Source organism: Semicossyphus pulcher, unplaced genomic scaffold, assembly GCF_022749685.1.
Source record: "Semicossyphus pulcher isolate SPU_LCO1_2020_fin unplaced genomic scaffold, fSemPul1.0.p SCAF_1, whole genome shotgun sequence".
In the NCBI taxonomy this organism is placed as follows: Eukaryota; Metazoa; Chordata; class Actinopteri; order Labriformes; family Labridae; genus Semicossyphus; species Semicossyphus pulcher.
Window position 1 is genome coordinate 14377230 of NW_027211603.1, and position 20625 is coordinate 14397854.

The 20625-nt window shown below is 40.8% G+C and overlaps 2 protein-coding genes across 2 annotated transcripts; one reads left to right on the forward strand and one right to left on the reverse strand.

Moving 5' to 3' along the window:
- The first annotated feature begins 9636 nt into the window (after positions 1 to 9636).
- On the forward strand, positions 9637 to 15454 carry cilp (cartilage intermediate layer protein, nucleotide pyrophosphohydrolase). The gene is made up of 8 exons (XM_069661087.1): positions 9637 to 9700; positions 10668 to 10721; positions 10886 to 11155; positions 11334 to 11513; positions 11645 to 11950; positions 12106 to 12214; positions 12330 to 12478; positions 12567 to 15454. Exons 1-8 carry the CDS (start codon positions 9637 to 9639, stop codon positions 14924 to 14926), a joined length of 3492 nt encoding a protein of 1163 aa, XP_069517188.1. The 3' UTR covers positions 14927 to 15454.
- eif3jb (eukaryotic translation initiation factor 3, subunit Jb) lies at positions 15296 to 20413 on the reverse strand. The gene is made up of 8 exons (XM_069661088.1): positions 20379 to 20413; positions 20139 to 20230; positions 18491 to 18548; positions 18266 to 18372; positions 18069 to 18165; positions 16986 to 17156; positions 16814 to 16887; positions 15296 to 16495 (listed from the first exon to the last, which is right to left on the reverse strand). The coding sequence occupies exons 1-8, from the start codon at positions 20389 to 20391 to the stop codon at positions 16367 to 16369; spliced, it is 741 nt and encodes a 246-aa protein (XP_069517189.1). The 5' UTR covers positions 20392 to 20413; the 3' UTR covers positions 15296 to 16366.
- Between the last annotated feature and the right edge of the window lie 212 nt (positions 20414 to 20625).

Below are 20625 nucleotides of genomic sequence, written 5' to 3' on the forward strand. Positions count from 1 at the left end.
TTTTTTAAATTTTTTTAAAGATTATTTTTTGGCCTTTTATTCTTTTGTTGACAGAGGACAGTGGATAGTGTTGGATACAAGGGACGAGAGAGTGGATAATGGCGCGGCAAAGGGCCGTGGGCTGGAGCTGAACCTGGGGCCGCTGCATCGAGGACTGTAGCCTCTGGATATGGTCGGCGATTCAACCACTGAGCTAAACAACAACAGATAAACAAGTAGGCAACATAAGAATGACAGAATATGCTTTCTATGTTTATGAAACCTTATTGGTCAATGGGTAAAGTGTCAGCTGTTTACACTTCAGTAATACATAACATTTGACAAATCGAAGTTGCTACTCATTGGTGACATGCCCATGTAACAAGACTAAGAGCCTACAGCTATGCTAGCTGTGAGGCTAAAGAGGCACAGTACTGTGGCTAACTGCTAGCACAAGAAGCTAATCATGCTCACATACTATCAATTGTGATTTTTACAGGCTGGTATAAAACAGGTGTAAGGTTTTTGGTGTTCCACATCAGTCACATTCTACATTGTCTTTTTTGTGTTAGCATGTTAACATTTGCTAATTAGCCCAAAACAAAAAGTACATACGTGTCTGTTTTACTGCTATTTAGTCGTTAACCAAATTAGTGGACAAACTGAAATGTGACCTCATGGTGCTAGTGGGAAGAGACTGACATATTGTTTGGTTTTCCAAAAATGGCGATCTATTCAACAGTTTTTAGGACATCTAAATGTCGAGATAAAGTTAGGGAATGATAAAAGACTTCCTCCTTTGTCTGTCTGGCAAGTGCAGGGTAATCCATCTAATCCCACCAGTTACAAAAATAAATGTTCTGATTACATGAATGTCACAGCATCCATTCAGTAATTGTTGAACAAGACTAGGTCAAAACCTAGTATGTGGCTGACCGCATCAGGTCAATGTGCGCTTTTGTGGGCAATGTGTCTGTCCTTATGAGGCCGATGACAACGTGTGCACGCTGCGGACGTAGGTGAGGACAGCGGACGAGCAGCCCCGCCTACTCCCCGAACAAAGTACCCAGAGACATATAGACAGGGAGTCGCGTCAGTCGAGGTCCAATATGTTGTGAAAGTACCGTCACTCAGTCAGTGAGTCACATACCGATCCGTGTGCAGGGCTGACACTGGCGGTCAGCCAAATATGTTAATGTAGACTAAAGCCAGAGTGAAGGAGCTAGCATGACCCTAAACAGCTTATGTGGTTGGAGTTATTATAGTTAACAAACAACACAAAAGTGAAATCTCATCCACAATGGAGCAGATTTGGTTTCCCATCATTGTTTTTCTAATTCTCTCCCTGTAGATCCAGTCGGAGCCAGAAAGAAGGTGTTCTGACCAATGGGAAGCCTTGTTCTTGCAGAGCAGCGCAGCACTATATCACTATCTAGAAATCATTTTTTATACGTGTAAATAAATACAAAAAAAGATGTGAATAGAGACGGGGATATGTGGGACATAAAGCTGCACAGATTGTTAATGTGCAGAGTTTTGTGAGTCATCTTCATGTAGAGAATAATTCTGTCTTTCTTGTCTGGATCTCAGAAGATCTTTCTGCCTCTGAGTGAGTCATCTGAAGGGGGAATAGATCCTTGTGCAACACATCTTACTCTCTCTTCCTGCTAAGCTACAGCCGAACAAAGCCAGATTTTTAAAGACCTGAACCTCATGAAAACTCGTGATTTTGTACGTTTCTTCCAGCTGTTGAGTTTCCGGTCTTTTATTGTGGGACAGAGAGCATGAATAAATGATCATCCTCACATAAAATCTTCTCCTTCATGATCTCGATCAAAGTGTGCGCTCCTTTATATTGTTATTCAATATGAATTTTGTCCTTTATAAAGAAGAAAGTGTGTGTCCTTGATTTGCTAGAACATTTGTCTTTATTCATGTCAGAGGAGTGTTGGTTCTTTCCTTCCTGCCTCCCCTCGTGCTCACTCTCTGGATTTGTTTGCTTCTGCTGACTGCTGCCATGTTGCTGAACACTGAAGTAAATCCCATTTTATTCCTTCTTGCTCTGTTGTTGAGTCTTACTTTCAAGTTCAAACATCACATTCCAGGAACATAACAATAAAGCTCAGAGAAGAGAAGCAGCTACACAGTTATTGAGATATTTGCAGAGCAGTGTTTGTGAGGGGGTAACAGGGCATTTGTAGAGCTCGAGACATGATTTAAGTACACAGGGTTACAATGTGAATGCAAAAGGTTTTCTAAGGAGATTTGTCAGTGTTCCCTCCTCCTCCTCCAGGCCTTCAGCGCCGGGGTCTCCAGAGGTCTCCGGAGGTCTCTGGGAGGAAAATGGACGACCTTGTTGAGCACATATCATCCGTCTTCCAGGTCAGCCCACATGTTTCCAATCTAGCTCTTAATTCTGCATGTCTTCATGCTTTACTGAGCCGGAGCCGGCCAGAAAACATGAAGGAGGTGCTATAACCTTTACATGTGTGCTCCATAATGTGTCAGCAGAAAAACACATGTCCTCTGCTGGTATCCAGGTTTATGTACTGTATCTTTATAGTGGTGTAAGGGGAAATGGGTTTGCACTTTGGTCAAGAGGTTCAGTCTCTTCTTCTTTCTCCGTCTGAAACATAAGTTGGTCGTTAGTGGGGTCACAAGTGTTTAAATGCATCATAACACAAATTTCACGATTATCGAATTGTGGCCTATTGTCCAGTCCCTGCAGGAAGTCGGGATCGCAACAATTCAGACAAATTCAACCAATAAAAAGTAGAAAGCTAATTTAAATAAACCTGTAGATGTCCTTGCAGATATGGATAGCATTGCAATGCACACGCACAGTATAAGAGAAGTGTTTCATGGCTTTTTACTAAAGTTTCATTCCGTTTCTTAACATTTTTTTTTAACTTAACATTTTGACATTTTGACACAGAAATCGACCAAAGTGATGTCAGAAGCTGATCTGCTCACTCAGTCAATAGATGGCTTTATCGGCGTGTCTGTCCCGGTGGCACACATTGGATGTGTAATGTCCATCCATCCATCCATTAAATACACCGCTTATCCTGCTCAGGGCCGATCCCAGCTGTCATTGGGTGAGAGGCGGGGTACACCCTGGAACGATCGCCAGTCAATCACAGGGCTGACCCTTTAAGACAGACAATCACATTCACACCTACGGGCAATTTAGAGTCTCCAATTAACCTGGGTGTGTGTGTCACACTGAAAAAGCTTCAAAACATTGCAATTTGCAGTGCAACTTTTTAGCAAACCTGCAGTGAAATCAGGCATTTTAGACTGCAACAATCACAGAGAACGCCTGTGAAATCCTGGAGAGGCCGGTTATCTAAGGCTCCTGTTTGGTAGCCTCACGCCTTTTCGTTTTAACGCAGATGAATCGCAATAAAATTATCATAAAGCGTCTATGATTTTTTGATAACAAAGTGAAAACAATGTCACAACAATCTGAATAAAAATGTCTCATTGTGATCAATCTGCAGCTTGGCTCGAGCTTTAGAGTGAGTTAAAGCTCAGTGTTCAGCTCTCACTCTTTTGGCTCACTTTAAAAAAGGTTTTAGCTGCAGTAATCATTTACATGTTCTTCCTGGTGTGAAGCGATTCCTTCCTGAAGCAACTTCATAAAAGATGAAAGATAAAAACCATAGTCCACATTCTGTTCATTTAACACATTCAAGTGTAGTTAAAACCAACATGATGGTTCCAAAATCTGGGTTAGACACATCAAGCTTTTTTGAGTTGGAAAAGAGAAACACCCAGGGCGAGGGTTAAGACTTTGGAGGTTGATCAACTGGTTTTTCCAACTCAGGAGAGAGCTGTGGATTCTGTGCTCCTTTCAGTGAACTAACTTTAAGTGTTGTTTAAACAGAGACTTGAAAACATTACCTTGTAGATACAGTATCTCAGTGTGTTGGTACCTGCTGGTTGATCAGAGCAGACTCTTGTAGCTCCGACGGAGTCGGAGCTTCATGAAATGTTTCTGCAGAGCAGCTTAGGACAGAGAGGAGACAGAGGTTAGGCAGAGAGCACCGGGGGGGCTGCTGTTGGTCCCTTTAATGACTCTAGCAGTGAAAGTATGCAGAGCAGCTTCTGCTACTGTCATTAGGGGCCCGGGAAACACAGAGGGAGAGAGAGAGACAGCCATACTTCCTGTAGGTAAACTCACTGTGAAAAAAGTCTGATTCAGATTCCAGGAAATGACCGAGACATTTAGAAGTCAACACGTTTCACTTTGGGGCAAGGACGTCATTTTTTAGAGTACAACTATTACATCTTTAACCAAACTGACAGCTTCTATTACCAGGAGAGGTTTTCTCATTGAGGATGAAATTGGTTTGGATCATATGGAGCCCCAAGAGGAAAACCTCGAGAGCCACTTCACCTCACTGGCAAATAGAGAGGTGGAAGAAGTAATGAGATCTTAATACAAGTAGAAGTAGCAACACAATAGTGTAGAGAGTTGGGATGAGAGGAGTGTACAACTAGTGACTGTTAAACCCAGTTTTCCATCAAAAAACTGTCTGATTATTGTGTTAAAAACAAAGACAAGAAGATATATCTAACATGTGGTTTCTGTCCTCAGCTGACATGAGTTTGTGTGATCTCATCTCATGTTGGTTGTACTTCAGCATTGTTTCTTCTCCTTGAGTCTCCTTGAGTCTCCTGCTTTCCAGCCTCTCTCCTGGGACTGACTCCTGGTGGTAATTGATGTAGTGTCAGGTCAGGGTGTTGGTATTGTTTTTGTATTTGCTCTGAGCTCATGTAACAATGTTGTAGAGCCAGCTATAAGAACCTACATATGTATTATTATGGAAGGAAGGAACGCAGCCCGCCTCCCCTTTAATGTGATTGGCAGGTAGCCTCCATATGCTGTCAACCACAAACATCACAGGAATTTGTCCTGTGGAAAAGCAATTACTATCAATGACAATGCTGTGGTACAATACAGTATATATTTTGAATATTGCAGTGTTAAAAACTACATTGAGACCCTTTGCATACACCAACATATTGTTTTGCGAAAGCCTGTTTGGAAACCTTTGTCCGATTAAGGGTGTGTAAGTGACAGTGATGGAAGTATTCACATCCCTTTACCAAATTAATTGTATAAATAACATATACTATTATTTAAGTAACTTTGACATACAGTTTTAACTATGCTTTAGGGTAAGTGCAACCCATGAAATCTTTGTGTAATTAATGACAATGCATCATATTTTTTAAGGTGTTTATGATGTAATATCTTCATCTGTAAAGTAACTACAGTCACTATAGCTGTCGTACAAGCATAGTGGTTTAAGAAGAGAAGAGAATTCCCTCTTAAATGTTGTGAAGTAGAAGTATACAAAAGCATCACATCAATAAAATACAAGAAAAAAGTAAAGTATAAGTACTTCAAAAGTATGCCTTAGTGCAGTTATAAGTATAGTGCACATTATCCATCCATCTATATACTGTTTATCCTGTTCAGGGTCGCAGGGGAGGGGTCTGGAGCCTATCCCTGCTGTCATTGGGCGAGAGGCCGGGTACACCTGGACTGGTCACCAGTCAAACACAGGGCTGACACATAGAGACAGACAACCTTTCACGATCCCTCACACCTACAGGCAATTTTAGAGTCACCAATGAACTTAACGAGTATGTCTTTGGACTGTGGGAGGAAGCCGGAGTATGCGGAGGGAACCCACACATGCACGGCGAGAACATGCAAACTCCACACAGAAAGGCCTGCTTCGTCCGTTAGCACCACTGTACTTGCCCCAGTGCTTGAGTAAATCTATGTAATACTTTACATCACTGCAACAGGCGAGTATCTTAAACACTATAATGAAACCATACAGTTAAAAAACAGAAAAAAACAATATTTTAGTAACTTTTGATTAAAATATTTAATGATGATGTTTCCAGAGGTTTGTTGAATACCAGCCTGATGACAGACAGCCTGCACCTCCTGTATGACAAAGTGCCGCCTGTTTAAAATAAGCCAAAAGAGGAAAATTAATAAAAAACCACATTCATAAAAATATATATCCTCTCTTATTTGATGTAATTCCACATACTTGCCAGACATGATTTACCTGTCAGGAATCCAGTTACGTCCTGTTTGTTAGAAAGCCAGCTGTTTGTGTCCTCTGTTGCCTGGCTACCAAACTTTGAATGTTTGTGTGTCCTTCTTCCTCTCACTTCCCTCACTTTCCTCTCTTTCACCCAGCACCTCTGTCATCCTTGTTTACAAAGACATAAAGTCCTTTGAGGAGCTAAAACGTGCCATAAAGTTGTCCTCACTAAACGGCTTGTAAATGTTAGAAAAATAGGCCGCTGTAAAAAAGTCACTGTCCACTCTGACGTGAAAGAAGCTGACATCTGGAGACTGTGCATTGTAGAGCAGTGGATTCATGTTTTTGGCAAATGTATGATTTATATTAGTGTGAGCAATATTGATGAGTCTGGAAAAGAATTCATTTGAAGTGGAAGATTAATCCGTTTTCCTGAGGAGGATGGTAAACAATGTTGTGCAATTAGTTTTATTGATTTCAGATATCAGGAACAAAGCCTACAAAACTTAATCGACCATGTTGATGAAAACATTTGTGCTCACATGCCTTTAGGACAAGCATGTAATACAATTACAGCAGTGTAAGTAAGTGTTTTTCCACCAGTTGTTCTGAGAAACTACTGAATTAAGGGTGTGTGGCAGTGATTTCCTGGAGCACGGCTTTGGTCCTTGGTTACCGGCCTCCTGATTTTACCACACCAAACCACCTCATGCTGACAGTAATTGTTGGAAGGAAACATGACATAAGGATGAGCTTGTTGAACTAAATGGCTCTTCTTCATGCCCTTTACTAAGTAGTGTCTGCCCACGTCGAAGTGTATCCAGCAGTGACCTTACTTTGCCGTTTATTTGTCCCCTCACCTGGCCTGGGAACTGGAAGCAGCCTGGAAACACTGAGGTGCGGGAGCAGGTTATGTTTTTCCCTGCTGGATGTTCTTTGCCTTGTAATTGTCACGATGAGGTCAGCTAATGAATGTTGTGTGGAAAAACAACAGATACTGACAGGATCTCTAACAGACATGACCAACACAATTGTTTTCAGAATCTGCAGCTCCACATCCTCTCCCAATGTCTCTCCGTCTGGGATCCATAAAAGTGTACGTGATTTTCCAAAAACTAATTAACAGTCACTTCAGAGTCTCTCTCTCTCTCACTTTGCAGCTGTGTTTGCAATGGTGATAAGATTACAAGTTCAAAGATGGTAACAAAGCTACAAAGGGGCTGGACGCAACAAACAATAACAAATGAATATCACTACAGAGAAATAAGATTACCCCGGCTATAGGATTGAAATGCACGATGTTGCTACTATACATTGTGAATGAACAAATCACAAAGTTACAAAGTTAAAAAAACCATGAACAGAAGTCGAAATATAGCTACGACAAAAAGCATGCACGGATTTACCTTAAAGTTCAACTCTGAAACTGCACAACACAACTCCTGCTAGCTAGCAGCTGCCTGCTAGCAGTAGCTAATGTTAGCCCGAGGTACGCAGCACATAACAGAAGCACAATAGCTTACTTTAAGCAAACATAGCTAACTTACAGTTTTAATGCAGGTTGCTCAGACTGTCCTCTTCATTTTTGTCTTGCTCATTGTCCTAATGACCCTCAATGTTTGGCATCACAACGTCTCCACCACGTTAGCAGCTAGCCTACTCATTGCTGGAATTAGCATGTCATCATCCACTTTCCCTCTTTTCTGATCAATATCAAATGTTACACGGCCCATAAGCTGATTCTTCACTTGTGACTAGAAACTGCTACAGTTACGTATGTTTATGCGGGCCCACACATTCAATCACACTTCAGTGAAGATAGTTAACAGTTGCACTGACATTATGCTCCCGCAAAGTTTAACATTTGTTAATTATCTCACAGTTATTGTTACTGACAAGACAGACTATCAAATCATTAAAAACAACAATCTCATTTAGTTGACCTTTCTCTGTTACTAAAACTTGAATCAGAAAATCTACAGCCAGACTGTTGAACACATTTACATAATGAGCTCAGAGAGGTTTTGTGGAAATCAGGATCAAATTTGCTCTGAGTAATTGAAGACCTCAGAGCGGCCACATGTAGACACATATGTGTATGCCTGTAAGATAGCACAGGGGTAGAATGGCCTATGTTTAACTGAGCCTATGTAAAGCTTAAAGTTCGGCAAAAATTAAACTCTTAAAATCCACTTAATTAAAATAATTTTCAAGATGTTATCTGCATTAAAAAAATCCAGTCCTCATTGGTATTACAGGAACAAAAAACTATAACACCAGTGAGCAGCACAGCATCATGCCACAATATTTCAAAAAATATTTGTGACATTATAAGAATTTAAAAAAAAAAATCTAATGATAACATCTGATGTGTGTTAACATAACAAAGCTATTATATAATAATAGCAACCTATCACAAATTGGACTTTTTACTGGGCTTTATATTCTGTATGCAGATTCATGCAAAGTACAAACCGAGAGAAGTGGGGAGGACAAATGCCCTGTTTGACTCAATAGGCATTGATCTTAGACATTAGGGTGGTCAATTTATTAACACCAGACCCCTGACTGTCCTTCTTTCACACGTATCACTTTTTAATAACCATCATGTGTCATGGCTGTACAATGTAGGTGATAGATTATAGGGATAATGGTGCAATCAAAAGACACCGTGGCACAGTGCCGAGAGAGGAGGGAGGGCCTGCTGGAGGCTGAGGGGTATAAAAGAGACGGTGAAGGAGTGTTGAAGCAGAGTGAAAAACAGGAGGTGGAGGAGAGAAATGTAAGGAAAGAAAAAGGAGGGAAAAGATTAAAAAAACGCTCCTTAAATCAGGAGCTCAGATCAGGAACAGTTCACTCAACAAAAGGTAAGAAAGAAACTGATTATTATGTGTCCAAATCAATCTGCTAGCAATGTATTTTAAATTATATTTTAGGAATAATAATACAATCAAATGCAACTTATTATGTATATGTATAAAGATGTAAACAGAAAAAACAGATTTGATTTATTGGTTTAAGTTTTAGTTACAGAAATTTTGGAGCTCAATTAAGTTACAGACAGTAATTTGAATTTTGTTGTCATGTCAGTACTTTTTTCTTACTAAAAGCGCACATTTGTAAATCTTGTATGTGTGTGGGTGTTTGGATTTTGTTGCCAGTGTTTCGTCGGTGGATGCAGAAATGTTTGAGTGTTCCAGTGACAAATGGTGATGGCTAACGCAGATGTGTAATCCGAGTCGGGGGCTCAGTCCAGCCATGTTTTTTTCACCCTAAAACGATTGAATCTTTCCTCAAGACGAAACCTATTTGTTCTAGATTTGAACTATTATCTTATTTACTTTTGTAAAGTTAAAAAAAAAAAACTTTTCACAACATATAATTGTGAAATTGACTCATATTTACAAGTAAGGTATGTTTGATGTTAATTAAAACAAGTGATCTTCTGTTTTGCAATTTTTAATTCTCCCACCAGTGAGGCTGTTCTGTGCGGACTCGACTTACATTGGTGTTCCTGTTGTGAAGAGCACATTAGAAGAGGTGAAAGTTCAAAGGTCAGACGTAGCAGCAGTGCGTGAAAATGCTGCTGAGGCTAATTCTTCTCACCCTTGGAATCACCCAAGGCACTGTTGTATCGACTCAAGGTGGGTCACTCACAATGCTCCTTTCATGTAATTAGCACATATGTATTAAAAAATACCCTCCCTAGAAACGTACACACACACACACACACACGTATATATATATATATATATAAACACACACTACCAGTCAAATGTTTGAACACACTTTCCCATTCACTTTTATGAGAAAATGTGTCCAAACTTTTGACTGGTAGTGTGTATATAATGTAATATAATATATATAAAAATTGGGACACTTGTAAATGTTCCATGTGAAAACACAGACGTGTTGGCATTGGATTGTAAGGTTTGAGAGAAGTGCATAATGACAGAAGCAGACTGATAAAACACACAGATTCTACATTGAAATCCCAGCATTACTTCCAACATTACTACTTTACAGTGTAAAAAAACCTGAATGTTAATGTGTGGGTCAGTCGTCGTTTCCTAGAAACTTTGGCCAAAAGTATGTTTGCTGAAATAACCTAAACTAGGATGTTTGTGGGCAGGCATGTTTTCTAAATCAATGTTCTGACTTTATTGAATTTTCCATGACCTTGAATATGTTTTCTCAATCAGTGTCAAGACCGCTGAGACTTTGTTAGAAACTCTGTCAGAAAGTTTTATCTGAAATACAGATACACACAACTGCACTCGGATGTAGTTATCAGTGCATTAAAAATGTTCCCCCCAAAAAGATCTCCCTTGAACATGAATATAAAAATGTCCCAATTTGGAGGTTTTTCTGTACCAGAACTCTGAGAAACATGATACTCAAGATTCACTATAATTTACATGTTTAATGGTTAGAAACATCAAACAGTAAAACACCTCAAAGTTGAGGGCTGTGTAGGAAAAGAACTAATCTGGATTTTTTTTAAATGTAATTATTGCTTATAACTTGAAGAAGGCCCCTTTACTGATTTAAATTTATTTCCCACTATTAAGTTTTTGTTACAACTCACTTTCTCTGATGTGTCTCTTGCAGGATCATGGAGAAGAGACAACAAAGAGTCAGGCACTTCGGTGTATCACACTGATGGTAACTTTTAGTCTGAAAATCAAAAACAAACTTTTTGTCACAACTGTCTGTCCTTTTTCTCTGTTGGTTCGTGTTACATCCCTAACATGCAATAGACACAGTACTTTCAAGAGAGTAAGTTATGACCTTGTCTTAAGGCCATACTTTTTGTACTCTGTGTCCAGATAACTATGAGTGGACCACGTGGTTTAATGTTGATCACCCTGGAGGCCGTGGAGACTATGAGCAGCTGGAAGCCATTCGCTTCTACTACCGTTCTCGAGTGTGTGAGACGCCCCGGGCAATCGAGGCCAGAACCACTGACTGGGTTCCAGCTCGTGAAACTGGGGAGAAGGTCCATGCAGATCCTAATGTGGGCTTCTGGTGCCTCAACGAGGAGCAGGGTCCTGAGCGCAACTGCTCCAACTACGCAGTTCGCTTCCTCTGTCCCAAAGGTTCAGTTTTATTTTACTTTATAATAAATTTGGTTTCCATGTAAAAGAAGAAGACCATACACTCTCATATTTGTCAAAAGCCCTACCTATTTAATTGATTGGTGATGCAAACTCAGATTTGTTGATGAACTTTTCCAGATGATTGTTTGACCGTTACTTGCACTCCCTTTTCCAATAGATAACCTGTTGAACATTCAGGGTACCTGGGGTCAGTGGTCAGACTGGAGCCCATGTCCTGCCCTCTGTGGTCAGGTGGCGGTCCAACTGCGCTCAAGAAGCTGCCAATCTCACTCTTTGCCTTGCAGTGGACCTAAAGTTGAAGGGAAAGAATGCAATGGACCTGAGTGCCCTAAAACAGGTGAGCTAGACCTGATTTGGTCAGACAGACCCTTCTTCTGTTCAACTTTCATTCACTCAGGTCGTAGTTTAGCTCATCAGATTTGGGAACCCCATTATTTACAATATGTCTAACCTTGTTTAAATCTTTAGATTGCTTCCTGCAGTGTGTGATGGGGAAGGTAAATGCTGAGTGCGATGCATGCATGTGTGAAGAACACCTCCTGCTGGGTTCTGTGCGTGGAGCCGGGGGTCTTACTGCTGAAGGGGCTACCATCCTTCGCTCTGACAAACTCCTTACCCTTACCGACCACAACGGGCACTTTCGCATTCCTGGCATCTGCCCTGATGGCAACACCACCCTGACAGTCACCCTTCAAGGTCATTCCACCCTTAATGTTTTGGTGCCACACAGTGCTGAACGTACCTCTGTCCTCAGTGTGCAGCTGAAAAGAACAGGTACAGTGGAAGTCTTTGGATTTAGACTAACATACTTGGTTACAGTTCAAGTTACCTTTGTAAAAATGACTTAATTTTGCACTGCATGTTACTGACAGGCTTTTTAGACATGTCAGGAAGCAAATCAGTCATATGTTATATCTGTGACTTTTCAGAAAAGCTTCACGTGCTTAGCAACCCTGAGAGCAAAGTCAGGAGGGAAGGACAAGCTACCGCCTTCTGCTGCAAAGTGGCAGGAGCACCACAACCACACAAGTATCAATGGTGAGACTTGTAACGAATACATTATCTTCCACTTATGATATTCAGTCACATTGAGGCATCTGTTTCCATACTATGGTATATTTAATGACTTTACTGTTTCTGTGTGAGCCAACAGGTTTCATAACAACAGTCTCCTGGAGCAGCACTCAGAGAGCACCTTGGTCCTAAAAGACCTGCGTCCTGAACAGACTGGGGAGTACCACTGCAGAGCAATCAGTCAATCTGGGGCTATAAAGACCAAACCAGCTACACTCAAAGTCTTAGGTATGTTCTCAATAAATTGAAAAACACATTAAATACACAGGGATGTGGAATGTCAATATAATGTACTGTATTTTGATTTCTTACACAGGTAAAAATGAGCATTCGTGTAATCCAACACCTGAATCCAACCTCATCCGACTTCCACATGACTGCTACCAAAACAGCACAGACTCCTTCTACTATGATGTGGGCAAATGTCCCTCAAGTACATGTGCTGGACAGCTGGACAATGGCATCAGGTGCAAAGACAAACAGGCTTACTGTTGTGGTGTGCAAAAGATGGAGGAGAGGCAGCTAGCATGCCAGGGCTACCAACTGCCCACCATGGTGGTGACGGAGTGTGGCTGCCAAAAATGTGTTGATACCAAGACCATTGTGCACGGTAGGGCCATTGCTGCAGACAATGGTGAGCCAATGAGGTTTGGCCATATCTTTATGAATGGAGTCAGGATTAGCCGCACAGGCTACAAAGGCACTTTCTCCATCCAGGTTCCTCCGGACACAGAGAGGCTCGTCTTGACTTTTGTGGATAACATGCAGAAATTTGTCAACACTACAAAGGTACTCCCATTTAACAGCAAAGGAGGGGCTGTTTACCACGAGATCAAACTTTTAAGAAAGACAGCCCCGGTTACAATCAGCTCTACAGAACTCAACACTCTGGAGCTTGGGGAGGCAGACGGCCAGGAGGCCATGGTTCAAATCCAGATTCCTCCTAATTCCTTCTATACAGAAAGAGGTGAAGTCTTCACGGGTAAAGTAAATGCTAGTGTAACGTTCCTCGACCCGAGAGATGTTTCGACAGCTGCTGCAGCTCAAAGTGACCTCAACTTTGTAGGAGATGAAGGAGATACCCTGCCACTGAGAACCTATGGGATGTTCTCAGTTGACTTTAGGGGTGAGGAAAACAATGAGCCCCTGAACGCAGGTGAAGTTAAGGTGTTCCTGGATTCTGCCCAGGTAAAGATGACTGAGCACCTCAATACCATGAAGCTGTGGTCACTGAACCCTGATACAGGCCTGTGGGAGGAGGAAGGAAGTCTGCAGGTGGAGAAAAAAAGAAGAGGCAAAAGGGAGGAGCGAACCTTTCTGATTGGTAACATGGAGATCAGAGAGAGACGGCTTTTCAACCTGGACGTCCCAGAGAACCGCAGGTGTTATGTGAAAGTGAGGGCCTTCCGCAGTGAACGCTTCATGCCCAGTGAGCAGGTGGAGGGCGTTGTAGTGAGTCTTATAAACATGGAGCCCACAGCCGGCTACTCGACTAACCCACGTGCTTGGGGACGTTTCGATAGTGTTGTAACTGGCTCCAATGGTGCCTGTCTTCCTGCCTTCTGCGATGAACAAAAAGCTGATGCCTACTCTGCCTATGTCATGGCCAACCTTGGAGGAGAGGAGCTAGAGGCTGTCCCTTCTTCTCCCAAACTCAATCCTAACCTTGTTGGAGTGCCTCAGCCTTACCTGGGTAAGCTGAACTACAGACGAACGGACCATGAGGATCCCAGAGTGAAGAAGACAGCATTCAGCATCAATGCGGCAAAACCAAGTGCCAACAACGCTGAGGAAAGCAACGGACCAGTGTACTCATTCGAGAACTTGAAGGAATGTGAGGAGGCCCCATTCAGTGCCGCACACTTTCGCTTCTCAAGAGTAGAAGGAGATCGCTACGATTACAACACAGTGCCGTTCAATGAAGATGATCCAATGAGTTGGACAGAAGACTACCTGACCTGGTGGCCCAAACCCATGGAATATCGGGCCTGCTATATTAAAGTAAAAATGAACAGTCCACATGAGATCAATGTGCGGTCCCGCAACATGGGTGGCACCCACCCGAAGACTGTAGGTCAGCTATATGGCCTCCGAGACACTCGCAGCATTCGTGACATGGACCAGACAGCTGTATCAGCCGTGTGCCTGGAGTTCAAGTGCAGCGGGATGCTGTACGATCAGGAACGTGTAGATCGTACCCTGGTGAAGGTTATTCCACAAGGAAGCTGTAAAAGAGATAATGTCAATTCAATGCTCCAGGAGTATCTGGTCAACCACCTGCCCCTAGCTGTTAACAATGACACCAATGAGTTCACCATGCTAGCACCTCTTGACCCTCTGGGACATAACTATGGCATTTACACAGTGACAGACCAAGATCCTCGCACAGCCAAAGAGATCGCACTTGGACGCTGCTTTGATGGCACTTCTGATGGTACATCTCGCGTCATGAAGAGCAATGATGGCGTAGCACTGACGTTCACCTGTGGGAATCGTGAGGTGTCACGTCAGAGTGTCTTCCAGGCCCTGCAGAATCCTCAAGGTCAGACAGTAACAAGTGTGGTGAGAGGAGAAGGCAGACAAAACCGACGCCGGCAGAGAGCAAACGCACCCCGCAACAGTCGTAGACGTAGCACCAGAAATCCTACAGGAAAACGCACAAAGGCCACAAGCTAAGTGACAACATTGAGAGTCATGGTTCTACATAGAGAACAAAGAAAGACCTGACATGGCGATAGGAGTGGATAGCATTAACCTTATGTTTCAATACAAACATTTTTATATGGACCATTTTCAAATTAACTAATTATGTTAACAAAGCTAAGCCCATTCCCAGCAGCTCCTTCACATGGAATATTGGTATTGATTTTCTGTACTACTTTACATTGTCATCTGTACTGTGGTAAATATTTACTTGAAACTGTAAATAGAGTATTTATTGCATATGCCTTTAAAACCAGTAATCAATTAACTGGGTACTGTTATTACATTCAATTTTTTTTTCATTGAAAGATTTGTAAACAAGAATGAAAACACAACTTGTCCTTTTGACCAGTGATTTATTAAATTAGATGCTTATAAAACAGATGCTGTATCTTCCACGTTGTATGTATCCAATTGTCCATGTAACAATGAAACTGGTCAAGTGCTAGAAAAGAAAAGGAGAAACACACCCCTTTCAACTAACTGTAGCCCAAATGAAGACAGGGTGGGGTGATGCCAATAAGCCCCCGCTCCTCATCACACTTGATACAAGCCTGCAGAAGCAATGATTAGGAGACCAGATGTAGCAAGTTAGTTCACTTGCCTGATCCAAAATTTTCTGCATTAGTAGAAATCAAATAAGTAAATAACATTTTTGTCATGCACAAAAAATACCTATAAGCACTCTTTGCTCCATATCTTCAAGGATATTCCAGAGATGTATCAAGAGAATGGCTGTGAGGATTTAAAGTCACATTTATTTTACTTTTCTATCCCTTTTACCTTACAATGAATGTCATGTCCTCTCTGTAAAATACTACTACTTACATTGTTTCTCAGTCTCAATTCACTCACAATGCAACCTTTTCAGAGATAAAGATGAATAATGTATTGAATAATTGTTCTGAATTTGGCAACCAAACTTATAGATACTATATACTTTCCTGTTAGAAAACCATCCACAGGTAAGTTTGACCTATAATATTTACATGACATTCTGGTTAAAGAATTTGCATAGAACCTTGTGTTTCTATGTCACTACACTTATAACTGCAATACTGTATCTGCCATTTTGACAGGAGCAACATTTAATAAAAATGAGACCTGCAAAACTCAGACAAAAGCAGTTATGATGTATTCTTCACTGAAGCTGGGTCAACCAACAGATACTACATAATTATATATGTGTGAGTCGAGGCTGAATGAGACAGAGAAAAGGCAATTCCATATGTATGAACATAAAGAGGTGGTGAAACTGGATGCTCCCTGGTATAGTCTCTCTGGTCATTGAAGCAAAATGAAGGGGGCAACACATAGTTCAGATTTTCCAGGATGGCACTGGACAGCATGAGAAGGTACAGCTGCATTTCTGAGGGTTGAGAAGGGGAAAGGGCAGTGATGATGGAGCCAGTGTCACATGAAGTCCTCATAGTCTTGGGCGTAGCCACCATCAAACTCTGCATAGTCAAGGTCATCTCTCATCTGTGCTTTCAAACCACCTCCAGGTACGACTCCTTTCTTCTTTTTCTTTCCTTTGTTTTGCTGTAAAGGCAAATAAAAGTCACTTCAGAAGATGTGCATGATATATTTGACAACAACTTTACAGCAAAATGCAACTTATAATGTGATGAATCTCTGGTTTAGCTTTGCATTATTATTCATTTATTTAGCTTGGTAACTGGTGTGTTATATAGAACACTAAACATATATACTACAATTGATTTAAATATTGTATATAAACCACCTAAATGTTCCAAAACAATCTACCAGACTGGGCGCAGTGGATTGATACTGTGAGCACACATCAGGTGAATGGGGTAGCATTTATCAGTGGGGAAACACAAGCATGCAGTCACTCACTTTTTCTTGTTTCTGTTTTTCACTAAGTAGGACTGACAGAGAATTACTGACTTTCTTCAAGTCATCTACTTCCACTGTAAGAGGGAGAAGAAAAACAGTTATTGATCAAGCTTGCTTGATTGAATTTTTGGATACTGATGAAGTCAATGAGTGTAAAATACGCTGAGCTTACATGAAATACAGAGTTCCCGAAACAATGAATCCAAGAAACTTGAATAATGCACAGATTTTTCAAACTGAGATATCTTTTCCTTCAGCAATTTTTCAAACTCTGTGAAGTCTTCTTTGGAAGAGGGACTCATGGCATCAATCCCAGTGACACTGTTTGAACTGCTGCTGACACCTGAAAAAATATAAAATATATATACACATCAAAAAGGAAATGTTATGGTTTTTTCTAAGAACATACTGTAGAGTCACAGACGTACTTGAATCTCTTTGCTATTGTTTATACCAATGATTTAGAGAGCAGAAATGCCAAACTAGGTTTGTGATCATTTAGAAACTGTGTCACCATTGCATCGTTTACCAGAGAGCACTGACAAATATATTTTTTCCAATTGTAAAATATTCTGTGGAGTATGTTAAGTGGTCAAAAGATTAAACCAAAATGCTAACTTCATATCAAGATGTAATGAATCTGTTGTGTTGATGTAATAAACACTGTTTATACACTTAATTTATGCCCTCTCTTAAGAGCATTTTGAAGTTGCTCTGGTTTAACATTTTCTGTCTATATTATGAGAAAACAGAACAATTGTTACAAATTCTTGTAATGAAAAATGTCAGATGGCCTTTAGAAATTCTCAAAAAGCAAGAAACGACAGACATCCATATTTTTTTTTACATTTTTCTGAAGGTCCTGAACATACAACTCAAGTCTACGTACATGACACATCTACACACACGCATAAGAGAAAATAAAAACTAATAAGACTCATGCACTGAAGTAAGGTGAATCTACAGTAGGAACAACAGGGTAAGAGTGAACAGTAAAAGACCATGGAAGCTATCAAGCAAAGACTTCAGCTATCTAGGCTAAAATTAAGCAATTATTGGCATTTTTAACCACATAAGCGCACATAAATCTTTGCCTTTATACAAAGACAAGTAGTGTGTATTGTGGAACACAAGCAGAAATTTGCTATATATATATATATATATATATATATATATATATATAAAAAAAAAGAAACAAAAAAGTGGAGCTTAAACAATAATACATTTTTTTCATCTTAAACTGATAGTGTCTTACCAAAAGCATCTTTTGCTAGCTCCAAGTCGGCATCTTCCTGTAATTTCTTCACTCTTAACTTCTCTGCGAGCTGATCTTCAGGAGTGTCATCCTCTTGCTGCAGTCAAAGATTCAAAAATTAAACATTAGAGATGGAACGGTTTTGTGTGTTAAATAGAAACTGTATAAGTCATATAGGATTTGAAAATAATACTCACATTTTCCTCCGCCTCTCTCTCCTTGAGCTCCTGCTGCTTTTTCTTTAGTCGGTTTTCCTTCTCTTTGATCTTTTCACTCAACTTTTTCTTATCAGAAACCTTTGTCTCTGAAAATTCAAAAAATTGATTAAAAAAAAACTGAAAAAGGCAGATATCTAGGTCACTAATTTACATGCAATCCAATGCAATATGTTCTTGTGAAACAGACAGAAATTTAATATATACCTGTTTTTGTTATCTCTGCTTTTTTCGACTCATCTTCATCCTCATCATCCCAGTTATCCTGTTAACAAAATATGGGAGGTTGTTGTCATTTCATTCAGCAAGCTACACAAGCAAACTTTGGGAGATTTTTTTTTTTCATAATTAACCAAGCCACATACATCCAAACACAGACATAACTAACATCACAAACAAAAAACACACCCTTTTCAAATAATTATAGCACTACAAATATAAATCTGTCCTGATTTGAATGTTCCAATATGTTAACAGATTTACAGCTTAAATCAATGCAGCTAAATAACAGGTACAAACAGGTACAAAACAAAACCAACCAGGCCACAATAGTATGCAAATCAAGATGATCATGTAGTTCAATGTCTGCCAAGAAGTCAGTGGTGTAACATTACTGCACTCTAATAATATCCACATAATCATTGTAAATAATTTAAATCCTATCCCTTGATCTACATTTAAATTTGTTTTGCCAAATACTTCACAAACTGTGCATAATTATTTTACTTTTCACAGAGATACTCAAAATAACTTTAACAAGCAAGCAGATATACGTGAGCTCAAAATAAACACAATAATATCTTGATTCAATCAATTGTAAATGTATATAGAGCATTTACATAATTGTCTTTATGTTAATGTAATAATTCTACCCTGGCTACATAACGGTGTGTACAACGGAGGACATGAAATCATCAGTTTTTTTGGTCCGGGCACCATATGTGACAGAAAACGGAACAATTGAAGAGGCCTCTGCCAGCACTTTCCCTGGGTCAATTATTTGAGGTTTCTGGACAGCAACAGTGTCAACATTCAGGCATCAACCACCTGTATTGAAGTGTCAACCGAGCACCACTGTCGTACCACACGCCTGTTGTGAAGTAGGAAAGTTCTGGGCCTACTTCTTGGCTGAGTTGAGTCATCAGCCCAGATGATTTCATCTGATTGTGGCTCAAGTTGGTGAGCAGGCTAACGCTGCCTCATGTAACTCAAGCTGAGGGGATTCAGGGCACACATGCTAATCTCTTATAATCGTGCAATACAACCAGGTTTGGGCAACGATGGAATAACAATCAACATTTACCAGTCTTAAGTGAGGCACTGAAGATGAGTTCAAGACGCCATCGTCGATGTTACCCAACATTAAACCTAATTTCAGGCTGATAAGGGAGCTAGCGAGTGTGCTAGCTAAGTGGCCCGGTTAGCTTCAAGCTACATTATCCCGTTATCCAACTTTAGCCCGGCGAGTCAAACACTACATCGCTAATTGTCAGCTTTTGGATAAGAAACAATCAATATTTAAATCAACAAATACATTTATTTAACAAAATACAGCTGCCACGATCATATTCAGGGTGGTAACGGTGCATTAGGACAGTTGAAAAGCGCGTAGTAGCTCAACGTTAGCTGGAGTTACTACGGGCAGCCTGGTGGAGCCACATGAGTTAGCCGTGAGCTAGCATGAAGCTAACACAGGCTCGGAGGCTTGACAGGCAGCCAGAGACCGCGCTGAAGCATGGCATCAAAGCGAGGCGACGGTGCTTCGACCCGACACCGGCTAACAGCTGTCATAGCGTTAACCTGACACACATTAATCCTAATTCACACTGAACGACTGCTTGTCATATAAATTTACCTTAACGTCTTCATCGTCGTCTTCGCCTTCCCATTTGTCCATCGTTGCTGCCGCCTTTGTAATCGGCTCCTCCGGCTCGAAGTTCTCAGCGTCTGTAAAAACGACAACATGAATTTCGTTAGGCCAATCCACATCTAACGACCGACTTTGACAATAATCGAGTGTTGGGCTCGTAAAAACAGCGATTGTTGGGAACGGATGGTGTACAGATAGCTATCCTTCCCAACTTTAGTTTCTCACCCCAGTCCGCCATGTTGGCTGTTGGTTGTGTTTGACAGGCTCGCGCAGTGAAGTCAGTGCTGCAGCCCGTTGGCCACGTTCAGAAACAGCTCCCACCTTCTGGACGTCACTCTGTGGGCTTATCTAATGACTTCCCTGGACTACTTCAGGCAACAAGACACAATTGTGATAACCCGGGTATTTTATTAATTAAATAGAGGATATTATATGCGTCACATTAAAACTCATTTACACATAATATTTAAAC